The sequence below is a fragment of the Rhipicephalus microplus genome, chromosome X (genome assembly GCF_043290135.1).
Source record: "Rhipicephalus microplus isolate Deutch F79 chromosome X, USDA_Rmic, whole genome shotgun sequence".
Classification (NCBI taxonomy): Eukaryota; Metazoa; Arthropoda; class Arachnida; order Ixodida; family Ixodidae; genus Rhipicephalus; species Rhipicephalus microplus.
The window spans coordinates 36,678,993-36,691,343 of record NC_134710.1 but is presented as its reverse complement, the minus strand read 5'-3'; the positions used below and the strand labels follow the sequence as shown (position 1 = coordinate 36,691,343).

At 44.2% G+C, this 12,351-nt stretch overlaps 1 protein-coding gene across 6 annotated transcripts in view; it reads right to left on the bottom strand.

Moving 5' to 3' along the window:
• The window catches only part of Nt5b (5' nucleotidase B), a 116,731-nt gene that overhangs the window by 15,610 nt on the left and 88,770 nt on the right, over nucleotides 1–12,351 (bottom strand). For 3 of the 6 annotated variants that reach the window (XM_037426804.2, XM_037426805.2, XM_037426802.2), the window contains 6 exons: nucleotides 8,092–8,198; nucleotides 7,960–8,033; nucleotides 7,760–7,877; nucleotides 1,501–1,596; nucleotides 1,318–1,406; nucleotides 425–482 (listed from right to left, as the gene is read on the bottom strand). In XM_037426804.2, coding sequence (XP_037282701.1) covers nucleotides 425–482; nucleotides 1,318–1,406; nucleotides 1,501–1,596; nucleotides 7,760–7,877; nucleotides 7,960–8,033; nucleotides 8,092–8,198 — 542 coding nt within the window. Of the gene's footprint in view, nucleotides 1–424; nucleotides 483–1,317; nucleotides 1,407–1,500; nucleotides 1,597–7,759; nucleotides 7,878–7,959; nucleotides 8,034–8,091; nucleotides 8,199–8,343; nucleotides 8,392–8,495; nucleotides 8,635–8,685; nucleotides 8,820–12,351 lie in introns of those variants that run through there. The other 3 variants (XM_037426806.2, XM_037426801.2, XM_075876228.1) reach the window with 3 other exon arrangements.

Here is a 12,351-nt window from a genome sequence, read left to right as displayed (position 1 = left end):
CAGCCATCCGACGCTGAATTTTTGTTGTCGAGTTTGTCACAGTTAATTTAATTCGACACCTACTGTGCAGGGATTGTTTGGCTGGTACGATATTGCTAGCATGCGCTGGAGCATGGGAACCAAGTGGCTGGACCATATGTATACTTAGAAAACTATGGGCTGGACAACCCTTCGACGTCGATCTGTGCGCTTTCGTTTAGGGAAAAAACAGGAAGAGTTTTGGGCTACAAAAAACATTCGACACGCATTTCACGGGCCAATACAATCATGTGAAATTTTCGCTGCTATAACTCCAGTGACGTTTTTCTCCCATGTGATGAAACCTCCCCCCAAGTTGAGGTAAACTTTTCTGAGAAAAAAAAAAGGTGGGTTCATTACGCAAGTAAATATGGTAGTAAAACTTCAGAAAAGTAAGTGTACTCACGGGATATACTGTGGGGCCGTGGAGAAGAAATCAACAAGGCAGGCAAGCAAGTAAGTTTCTGTTGAACAAAAAAAAAAAACAGCATTATAGCTGGAAACTGTAATTGTTGCATTAGAACATGCTTTGCAAAGCAATTTCAAAAGCAAAAAAAAAAACAACTTTACAGAAGAAAAAAGACTGAGTAGATATATCCTCTTACAGTTGGCTGCTAGCACAACTTACCACAAAACGATCATTTATGGCAATTCTACAGTAATCGCAAATACGAAATAACTGGTACAGAAAAAAGGTATATGTTTTAGTAACATAGAAGTTGTATATTATTCTTTTTTATGCTACACTGGGTGCTTCCACATAAATAAAACTAAACTTAAGAATGCAATGGCTTACCTCATGTGAAAGAGTAACATGTATTTAGTCATCTTCAATTACTCGAACTATTTTTTGATGCATAATTGGTTAGTCCAACTTATTTATTAAAAATTCTGATGTCTTGGGGCTATAAAAGTTGTAGAGGGCACTCGGAAGAAACAGTTAATGACTGAAGGTTATATTATAAGTGGTTCTTCTTGCTGGGCTCTACTGATAGCCCATGAATTATTAAAAAATGACATCCCTGTGTGCTTTCACGCTGCAGAATCATGTTGCTGCACGTTAGTGCATCTGAGTTGCAGCATCATTAATCATGTTTACCAAGACTTAAGTACAAATGTCTACACAAAATGGAAGAAATGTCAGCCACGTCCTCCAGCATGGCCCAAAAGATATGAAGACAAATCCCCAACATTCCCAAATAAATGACAGCCTGCAGCTGGTACCCTTTTGCCGTCATATGCGATGCAAGACATTTCAAGTAACAGTATTGCCCCATACACAAATGTTTCTCATCTCACCTGGCAAATTGAAGAGTGTGTTGAGCACAAATACCCTAGACTCATCAAGCTTGATGAACTTGTTAGGGTATAACTTGTAAATCTCGCCCCTGGTACCATGCAAAAAATTTTTTTCAATCAGCCAAGCTCAAGGCATAAATCTTATGTCATACATCAATGCATAATCATAAACTGCATACTCACGTCTTCAGAAATTGGAAGCCATGACAGCAGACCAATATGTTTCCATAGGGGTCAACTTTGAGAAGATTGCCATATTGAGAATCGAACCAGAGGCCCCTGCACATAGACGTACAAGAAACATGAAGGTAAAATTTAAATATCAGCTTTGTTAAAGAAACAGGAATACTGAAGGATTTCAAAAAAGTTTAAAGATCTGTATAAACACCAGCATTCTGATGTGTATGAAGGAATAGAAAATTTGCAGTGCAATTTGTTTACCTAGCAGGTAAAACTGAAAAAGTTACTACCGCATAAACTTGTTAAGCTGGTAATGACTGTCTTCAACAACAAACAATGATACTGAAAACTTGCACTAGATATGAGCATAGTAGCACTGCCACTTTATGAACACCAGCACAAAGAAATGGGCTTACCATAAAATCCCAAGCAAGCACCCCCTTCCCTTTTCAGGAAATTTTAAACGAGCTCCAATGAACAAGCCCTAATCCCCTAACCCCACCAATTTTTTCAACCTGTTTTCTGCTATAGAATTTTCCAGCAGTGGTTCCTAAAAAACAAATTTATGAGAGTGTCTAGATATGTATACAATTTATTTGTAGTTTTCTTAGCTGTGCCCGAAGTTGCATTCAGAGTTGTCACAAATAATTTGAATAAGGTCTTTCCCGCCTCTTCATAAAAAAGAAAGATTACATGAGGATTCTAAACAGTTTAGTAAAAGCAGTAAATGCATGAATATCCAATAAAGCACATCATTAGAAGCACTTGTTAGTGGCGCTTCCGCAGCCATCTTGAATTTTGGTCTGTGGCAGAGAAAGAGACCCCCCTCTCTCCAAATCTTGTCCAACTATCTCACAGCGGTAGTGGGTGGGGAGGGGGTTGCTTGGGATGTTTTAGTATGCGAGAGCATTTTGCAAGCAACACAACCACTAGCTTCTATCACTTAGCAAGAAAACGCACCTCAGAAAAAGAATTAGCTTTGATATCTCAGCTAAAATTCATGGCCATGGTGTTTCACATCACAGTGCAAACAACCTTTTTTAAAGGGTCCCGAAAATGGCTTTTTCACATTCCATTTTTGATTAGACCACTACTGGATCAAGTAATTGACACCAGAGTTCAATGGAAACACCCATTATTAATGGAGCTACGAGTAGAAAGTACCCTCCTCCGCTTTGCATTTCACCCTCAACTGCCCTCAACTCTTTCTTCGAGCGCTCGGAGCTAAGCTCCGCATTCACGGCGCCTACGTAATGATGTAGCGCGAGACCGCATAAGCGTAACTCCCGCCGCCTATCCGATAGTCTGCGCTGCACGTTCCACAGCCAATCAAACCAGCTGGAAACAATGACAGTGGGGCAGAGTCGCTTTGTGTATGGGCAGTTGAAAACTCATTTGGCAGAGTCGCAGCAATCTGAAGCGATTTGCAGCTTCAAAGCATTGTAATATATTACACAGTTTACAAAGAGAGCTCGAATTGGTCTCTAAATTACCCTTGGGACTTGGTCTGCCGACCCAATGTGTTTGTAAAAAATCATCAAAACCGTTTCAGGGTATCTAAGCAGAAGTTTGCACCCACCTATTTCGAACAAGCTGTCAGCTGTCTTGATTTGTAAGCAAGTAGCTAGAGTTATTGGATGATAGCCGACATGAAGCAAACAAGGTGATTTCGATAAGTGTGCTATACCTTCGACTTTAAATCAACTGATAGGTTAATTAAACAGACATATGATGTATATATACACTGAGTTCATATACGAGTTGCATGCTTCCAGCAGAAGCTGCTTTGACATCTGCTTATTCTCAGTCATGCCTAGCAAAATGAAAATGAAATCTACAGGGGCACTGAAAAGTTCCTGGCTTTGTCACATCTCACTCAAAATTGAATCATAAGCAGGGAACCATGTGAAAGTTTGATGCCTTGTCAAGCTAATGTGAAAGTATGAGATGAGAGATTTTCAAAACTAGTTTCTATTTCATATAAAACGAGATGACAAAAGTATAAGCAGGTTTCTCACAGGTGGAGTTACCAGGTACCATGAAGCTTTTGTTTCTTCAGAAACAGTCTACAAAGTACATTCACATTGAAGTGTTAAAAACATTGAGAAATTTCCTTCCTATAGCACACTCAAAAGCTGCCCCTATCGTTTGAAGACAGCATTTCACACCTGAAATTCAACCATGCAGTGGCTGCTTAAGAACTTTGTGGGATCTGGTAACAAGGTATGCTGTCTACAAGCAGATTCTTGATAGGCAATTATCTGCCAAAAATATAGCCAAGTTTCGGGGGATCATCTGAGAGTATGTTGGTTCAATCGGCACCAATATCCTACACGTCCACAAGTTTTCAGTGAAGTGGGTACAGAAATGTTTGAACAGTTAACAGAGAACATTTGCATGTGTCCAAAGCTGTGGCTGCAAAATTGAAGACCCTGAGTTAGAGATGGGTCTATCACTCACATTACCTGGTCCCTTTCAACTACCACATGTTTCCGAACTTGAAGAAACACTTGAAAGGACATTCTGACATTTTTATGTCAAACCAGCTGCAACATCAAAACTAGCTGAATACGGCAGTAAAAACCTCTAGTGACCTCTAGAAAGCAGTGCAAAAAAACAAATGCAAAGGGTACCTTATGCATTAGCAAAAGTCGACACACGACAATGAAATGCATTTTCTTTATGTGATAACAATGTGCAGGTTCTTGACTGGTTTTTGCTGTCGCCGTAATGTCTTGTGTAATGTCCAAATCAATGCGATCCCTTCGCGCATCTTGTATTTCACACTGTGATCAAAGCGTTCGAGTGAGGGTGACGAACGCGGCTGAAGCAGATAAAAAGATCCCACCTATCTTCGTTGCACGGAGAGCGCATGCTGTAACACCACCCCGCATGCCAGCCCTCCCAGATTACTACTCAAGCAGAGAGAAATGCCCCACCCGTCTTTGAGAAGCATATGAGGAAGAATTAAACGCAAGGAGTAGGTGGAGGGAGGGGTTTTGCCAGGGCAGCAACTGTGAACATTGACTTAAAGGGTGCGGTTGGTGCAATAGTTGTGGAATAGGTGCGGGCCTTCTTGGCAGACATCAGCAAACGGCTATGTGCTGTGATCTTAATGTGTACAGACCGTGACGAAGTGATCATCTCCCTACAGCGGCCGTATTCCCTTAAACCAGCATCTCTTACGCGAGAACGGTTTAAAAAGAGCTGCTAGCCCTACTTCATGAAACAATACAATTTGTTAGTATCGCATTAATTGCTTCAAGCTTAACAAACCTTACGAATTGTAATATTTAGTATCAAATACATATGTATGTATCCACTCCTGTGACTTTGCATAGAAGTCTGCAGTAATTACCAAATAAAATAAAATAAATATATAAAATTTAAGCTTTTTTAGACCCAATCTCGCGTAACTCAACAGAACACTGGTGAAAGGGCCAGTACACAACCCCGAGGTGCAAAAATTGTTATGAAAAGAAATATGTGCACTTTCTCTATGTGAACATGCTGTCGCAAGAATTTTGCGAATACATGCCATAATAAGGAACTTAGAGGCGCTAGAACATTCGTTTCAGCTTTCAACTGGTTTCGAACTGTTGCGCGGCCTCGCCACCCTTCTCCGCCATTTGCGGCAAGATCGGGCTATAGGTAGCAGCACCGTCCCGTGCAAGTGTTGATAGGAGGTCGGCAGCGCATATACAAATACACACAGCGTTAGCGGCGCTTCATTACGTGTGGTCTGAGCAGATTGTCGGCCAATAAAATGCGTCGACTACAGTTTCCTGTTAATATTTACGCTCTTCTCTACTGAACCTGTGCACGAGGCCTATGCAACGTTAACATTACCCATGAGTAAAGCGCATTCTGCCTTTCATATGGAAGCTTGCCCTGGGTGACTTCATGCTTTCAAATTAAATCGTGCCTTTCCTGTGTTGTTTGTACGTACATAGTTTATGTTATGCCTGCTATGCACTGCTGTATCATGAATAAACTACTTATTTAAATCTGTCATGTGCATACTAGAATAAAAAAGAAAAATTGTAGAAAGTCCCCATTTCTGTGCGATTCGTTCAGTACCACCACTTGCACCTTATACACATATTTTTTTCTCTCATTCTGTTCACCCCCAAATGTGGGACAGTCGATAAGTCAAAGTCAAGAAAGCTTATTGGCTGATGATGCGTTGCGCTACACTGCGTTTGGCATGTGTACGCACAGGTTCTTGCACCAGTAAAAATCCTACATAAGAGTTCAGCATAAAGCTTTTATCAATGAATTACGTGCATGACGTTATTACAACAAAGGCCCGGTAAATGGGACAAGCATGTTTTTTTTTCAGACAAAAAATTACCACTGTCTTTCGTCGGTCACTAACAGTGCCACATAAACACTGAAAACAATGGTCACTAACAGTGCCACACAAATGCTGAAAACGTAAAAAAGATGATTCTTCAGGGAAATTATACGACATATACAAGGCATGCTGCCTGAATTTTCAACGTCTGGCCTATTTAAAGTGTTCTGAAACTTAAGCACTTGGTTCTGCGTGGTAACTATTTTAAGTACAGTGTAAGTACCGAAGTCTCACAGTTTGAGAAAATAATATTTACATAGAAATATAGTAATATCTCTAATGGTACTATGGCCAGATAAATGCCACTAAGGCTCCTCGCATGATTAATAAAATACAGTGCCGTAGTTGTACACCTAACAACAGCGCTCAAGTGCATTTTTTTTGCAACTGAGTCACAATAGAACACTGCATTCTCAGAGAATTTAATAATCCTCATGTTTGGGAGGATGCCAACAGTTTTTTGTGATGTGCTTGAAATAGAAAACTGCACCGACTCTGAAATATAAAGTGACACAGACTGAAATTATTCTGGTGAATGGAGGGTACGACTACAATAAACAGCACTCTGTAAAGTTGCTCACACCAGTATTATTACAATGCATTAGCAGCCAAACAAGACCAAATGCTTTCGTACGTTTCAGGCGTACATATAAACAGTTGCACATGCGCCGACATGACTGGACAAACCACACTTGGAGAACGTTCATGACATACGCGCACATAAAAACACGACGCGGCTAGCAGACAACACAAGGAGCAATCCACACTTCACCGTTTCGGCCAGTTGCCGCCAGGCGGCGACTCCGCCCGATCTCGCGGCCAATAGGGAGGGATAAGGCATAGCCTGCCATAGTGACACCACCAACCTCGGCAACGTGACACGGCGTCAGCGATGCGTCATCAGCGCACAGCCAATGACCAAGCAGGGCAGCCCCGACATGAACATGTGTTATAGCGGCGCAGGGAGGCAGCGCGGATCGCGGAGTAAAGCAAAGTCGTGAGGCGCCTCTATTTCGGAGGCTTACGTTCTGGCAATACCGCTTTCTCCCGGTAGTCTCGGGCTCTCTAAAACGGCACAGGAACATGAAAATTAAATGCGGACTTCACAGCCGACACTACATATCCGCGGGTAGGCTAGGCACCCTACCGCAGGGCTAAGGCGCCACTTCGTAGGGCAAGGTCCAATCGACGAGCTCAGTGGTACGTAAAGTTGCCCATGGGCAAGCTCACGTCACTACACGTACGAGGGAGATTGGTCCGGCGAAGGAAATAAACGCGGGATTGTTTTTCATAATGGAGGGTGTGCGCGGCGCTCTAATATTCGGCAAATGTGGTCGCCGCGGCCTGCTGTACGAATGGCGAGCAGGTTTGCGGGGTGAACAAAAAAAAAAGAAGGTTAGAGCCTGTTTACTGGCCCAGGGAATATTGGCACTCCAGATGCCGGAGCGGCTATCGTGCTGTCAGTTCTCCAAAACAAAAGCAAACGTTGAGAGCCCAGAAAGTTTGCGAGCAGTCTCATGCACCGAGATAACGTGCACCATGGACTGCGCCTTTCGGGCGACGCAGTTGAGTCGCCCGGAGAGGGGGGCGTGGCCATTGCTTTCTTTTTGTTTTTACTAGTACAAAAACTATCATCGTATAAATACTGTTATTGTGTGCTCGAAGGGATTCCACTCATTTGCCCTAATTGGTGATAGCCAATGGAGAGAAAGCACCGACAGGCAGAGGGGGTGCTCACAGGCTTGGGGGGAAAACGCAATCGCCCCCCCCCCCCCCTCTGGACCCGCCACTGCCTCCAGGCTCCAGAAGTACTAAGGTAAGCTTATATATATATATATATATATATATATATATATATATATATACTGTCGAGCTAATAAACGACAAGTTTACGCAAGGCCTCACCTAATGGGGAAGCTTGAGTCATACTGGAACTGCTTGAGCTCTGCAGGATAGCCAATGGAAAGCAGCTGGTCGACTAGAAGATGAAACTGGAAGGCTTCGTAGTCGGGAGACTTGTACTCTGCAAGTGAAAAATTTCGTCATGAGTCTTCGCAGACACCCCGAGCAGCGATTACTAAAAAAAAAAAAAAAAAAAAACTCACGAGCAATGGTATAATCCATGTCGAAGCCAAAGAACTTAATCTTGTCCAAATGAAGACTTCGGTTGACGAAAATCCTGCAATTACATTACACGTCATTGGTATCGCCTCTGGATGAGCTACGTATTTACCGACCTGTGAAGCGGTGCCCGGTAATACTTCTTGGGAGCGTTTGACGAGCCACCATCGTCGATGGCTGCTGCTGGCATGCCGTCGGTTAGTGTTTGAGACGCCCTGTGAACCTGAAAAAAAATTACCGACGCATTCACTTCCTCGGCAGTGGATGCGAGCACACTAGCTTCGAGTCCCTACACCGCGGCACATTGAAACCAAAATGGATTCGAGCAGGGCTAAGCGCGGTGCATTCGAAAGTGCCATCTCCGCAACCTGTTCCGTCACGGCTAGCACGGAAGGCCTCATGCTGGTGCAGCCTTCGTCGGCACGGCATTTCGCTGTCGCCCGCGGGACAGAGCATAAACGAGAAGGCGCGCGTGGGTTGCGGACACGACGGCGCGCGCTCTGTAGCATGTAGCGCGCACCTCATCTTGAGCGGCACGAAGGTGGGCCGCCATGAGGGGGACTTCGCAAAGGCGATCCTTCCGCAAGAAGCTATCGCCGCCGTCCGCACAACCGAGCATGTCAACAAGTCTCCCGCGCTGGGGCGCGCCACGAGTCCAAAGCTCTCGCGCTGGGCCCGCTGCTGGCGAAGAGAAAGACGAGCTTACTTACGCGGGGCATCTTGGACGACTCGACTACAGTGCCGCTGTGATGCGGCCAGCCAAATGACGATAGCCGCCCTCGCTTTATCAGTCGCGAAGAAATTGCCGCGAGCGGGATGAGAGGGTAAGGGCAGTAGTTTTCCTTCCGGGAATGTCCTCCCCGTCGCCGGCCTATATCAGCTGCGCGACGGCCTTTGAGCACGGGTTGTCGCAATCTTCATGTCACTCTTGCGTCCGCCTCAGACAGCTTATCTAACACAATAATCTCTCCGTGCTCGTCTCGAAAGCCCAGCGGCCAGCAACCCACACAACAAAGGAGTATAGCGGTTGAGTTCGTTCAACAAGTCTAGGTGGCTTGCCCACACCGTGGGATAATCCTTCCTATGATCTGACATAATATGGCTTATGTACGCGTACTGAATTCTTTTACGCTACTGTACTGGACAAGCAGCGCCCAACTCCGACTTCGGCAGCACACAAGGTCATCAAACAATTCGTTGACATCTCAACGGCGCTTACCCACTACAGTGGATTGGCCAAGACAGCAGGCCTCACAGGGCGAGTAATTATTACGCATTTCCATGCACTGAAGTCATGGACTTCAGAGCGTGGACTTAAATCCTAAACTTCGAAGCACTGAATCCTCGACATTTTTCCGAAAAAAATGCCGAGTTACTTCCAAAGCACGTTCTGGAGGGCCTCCCTTCAAGGCCATCTCAGTCATTTTCCCAAATACATAGTAATTTCGACGGATGCAACGCAAAATCTTTAGAAGGCTGGAGTAGGCATTTTTTCTCATCAGCTTAATTGGTCTTTCGCGCTCGGATTGCCTGACTTCACACCAATTTATCTCGCAGAATTCCTGGCTATTACATTGGCTCTTCTAAAACTAAATTCTCAGCAATCAAAAGCTATTATTATTTCGGATGCGTTGTCTGTATGTACATATCTAACGTCCGCAAAGCAGTTTCCTCTTCTCAGGATATTTTCGTCTCTCGTACCGCATAGCCTATCAAAAGTTCGGTTTATTTGGGTCCCCGGGCATGTTGGAATCGTACTAAATGAAATTGCAGATTCGCTCGCTTCAGCATCTTTCCCAGTGGTGCTAGTAGCTCCACAGTTTCATTTTATTAATACTGCCCAACGATTCAAACGCCTGTTAAATCTTAAAAATAAACGAAACATCGCTCCTACAATCAGAAGAATTTCGGCACTTGCAATTCACATGGAACACCGCAAAGTGCCTTTCCCGTCAATGTGAGGTGACCCTCTCAAGCTTTCGCTGTAGAGTTCCTCGGTTAAATTTTTATCTCCACAAATCGGGACTTTCATTAACTAACCTATGTGCAGTTTGCAATGAACCGGAAACAATAGATCACTTTACTCGCCACCGCTTCGCCTCACTGCGCCGAATAATTCTTGAGAGACCGATTGGTATGCTAGGATTGCCAGTTAACACATCCACCCTATTATCGTTTGGAGCCAGTCAGTTGGGTGTGGGCCGCAGTGCTATTCTGTCAGCGCTACGAAAATTCATTCAGGCAACCGGAAGGATACGCTGCTAGTGGTACTGCCAGATATATCCAATTCTTTGTCCCCCTTTTTCATTCTTGTTAATTTGTTTTATATATTCTGGTTTATCGAATTCTTCTGCACTTTTTCACGTTTTTGCAAAAGAACATTATTATTGCTCTTATCTAATTTCTCTCTTTTTTTAGCAAGCGTTGTACAAAAAATATCTATTGTAAGGTACAGTGTGACCAATCCCCCTTGTGGGTATGAGCCAAGATCTTCTGGGCGACAAGACAAGACTTTACTACATTGAGGAGCTTGCATGCTCCTCAATGAGCCAATTTTGGCCAGCAAAGCCTGTTGTGACCATCTACAGACGTCACAACAGGCTAATTGTATAGAGAATACATTAGTTAAAAATAAAATAATAAAGAGAAAAAATTGGCGGTAAACCACCGCGTTAGCTAGACTTAAAGAAAGCTAAATCCGACAGGTCACTATTTTTGGGCTACGGCTGACCCGAATCACTGTAACCTTAGGTTGACTGAAAACGACTTGGGCAGACTACTTGTGCCATGGTGGTACATACACTGAGATGCTTTAAATTATTTTAGATAAACGAAAAGCTGAGTTGTGCTAACAGACTATTATGAATTGTTACAGAAAAAAACAAGTATACAATAATAAAAATTACGGTAAAATATATGAAATGAACTAATGACGAAAATTAGTAATTAGTCTGCACTTGTGAGATTAGCATGGTAGCCGTTTCGATTCTTTCATATAGTTATATATCACTTCATATATGTTCTTGTTGCAATGACCTAGTGCCGAAGCCCCCAGGGAGAGTAGTACCCTTTCAGACAGCTCAAGCCCGTGTTTTCGGAAAGCTGGTGTTAGAAATTTTTGCCTTAATTTTCAAGTGAGTTTACTACATCTGCAGATCCATCGAAGCTGCAGATGTAATAATAATAATAATAATAGAATAGGCTGACTCAACCTCAAAAGAGCAACGAAGAGGGCATCGGCATTACTGCGGTTACCAGCTAGCGATACGGACGGGGTGCTATTGCATCTACAGAAGCCCACGTCTCAAATTCCATCCTCCACATATATAACCAAGTGCGCTGTTCTCACACATTTGCCGCTAATAAAGAAAACGAAACACAATTTTCCCATTCACTTGGTTCACTTGTGCAAGGTCCATTCCAGCATTAGTACAGAACAAAACCGCTAAAGTATGCGGTGAGAGGAGGAGAGCGTGCCCCTCTGACGGCGGTCACCCTAAGGACCCTGGTCACCAAACGTGTCACCGCCGCCATCGCGGGCACAGGTAACGGAAACGTCTGCGGGGGAGCACGATCAGGTCCTCCGCTCGGCGCTGCGGCCGCCAATTTGACGGGTGCCCAGCTTGGCGTATAACTGCCGCCAATTTGACGGGTGCCCAGCTTGGCGTATAACTGCCGCCTGCGGTGCAACGACACCGCCGCGCATGCTTTTTCGCCACAACCCAAGCGCCCTCCGAGCACGGCGTTGCCGTACAGGTAAACGCGGCGGCATGCGAATACAGATGGCTGAAGTTTCAACAGCAGGGTTGCGGTGAGATCGGGCTATAAGTGGCAGCACCACCGCCGCGGAATAGGCCGTTGCTTGCGGTCTGGGCCGACTGTCGGCGAGTAAAATGCGTTGAACATAGTTTACAGGTATTATTATCTACGCTCCTCTCTACTGAATCATTGCACGACGCCTATGCAACGTTACTATTACCAGCGAGTTAAAGCGCATTCTGCCTTTAAAAGGGAGGCTCACCTACAAGTGACATGCCTGCGCTTTTTCGCACTAAATCCCGCTTTTTCTGCGATGTTTGTACGTGTTTCGCTCGTGTTCCACCTGTTATATACGCACTGCTGTAGGCCCACGTGCTCAAATCTGGGTGCACGTCAAAGAACCCCAGGTGGTCGAAATTTCCGGAGTCCTCCACTACGGCGTCTCTCATATTCATATGGTGGTTTTGGGACGTTGAACCCCATAAACTATTATTATTATTATTATTATTATTATTATTATTATTATTATTAAACTACTTATTTACTTCTTTGTCATCTGTACACGACAAAAAAGAGAGAAAGATCGCAGAAAGCCTGCCTATCCGTGCGATGAGTCC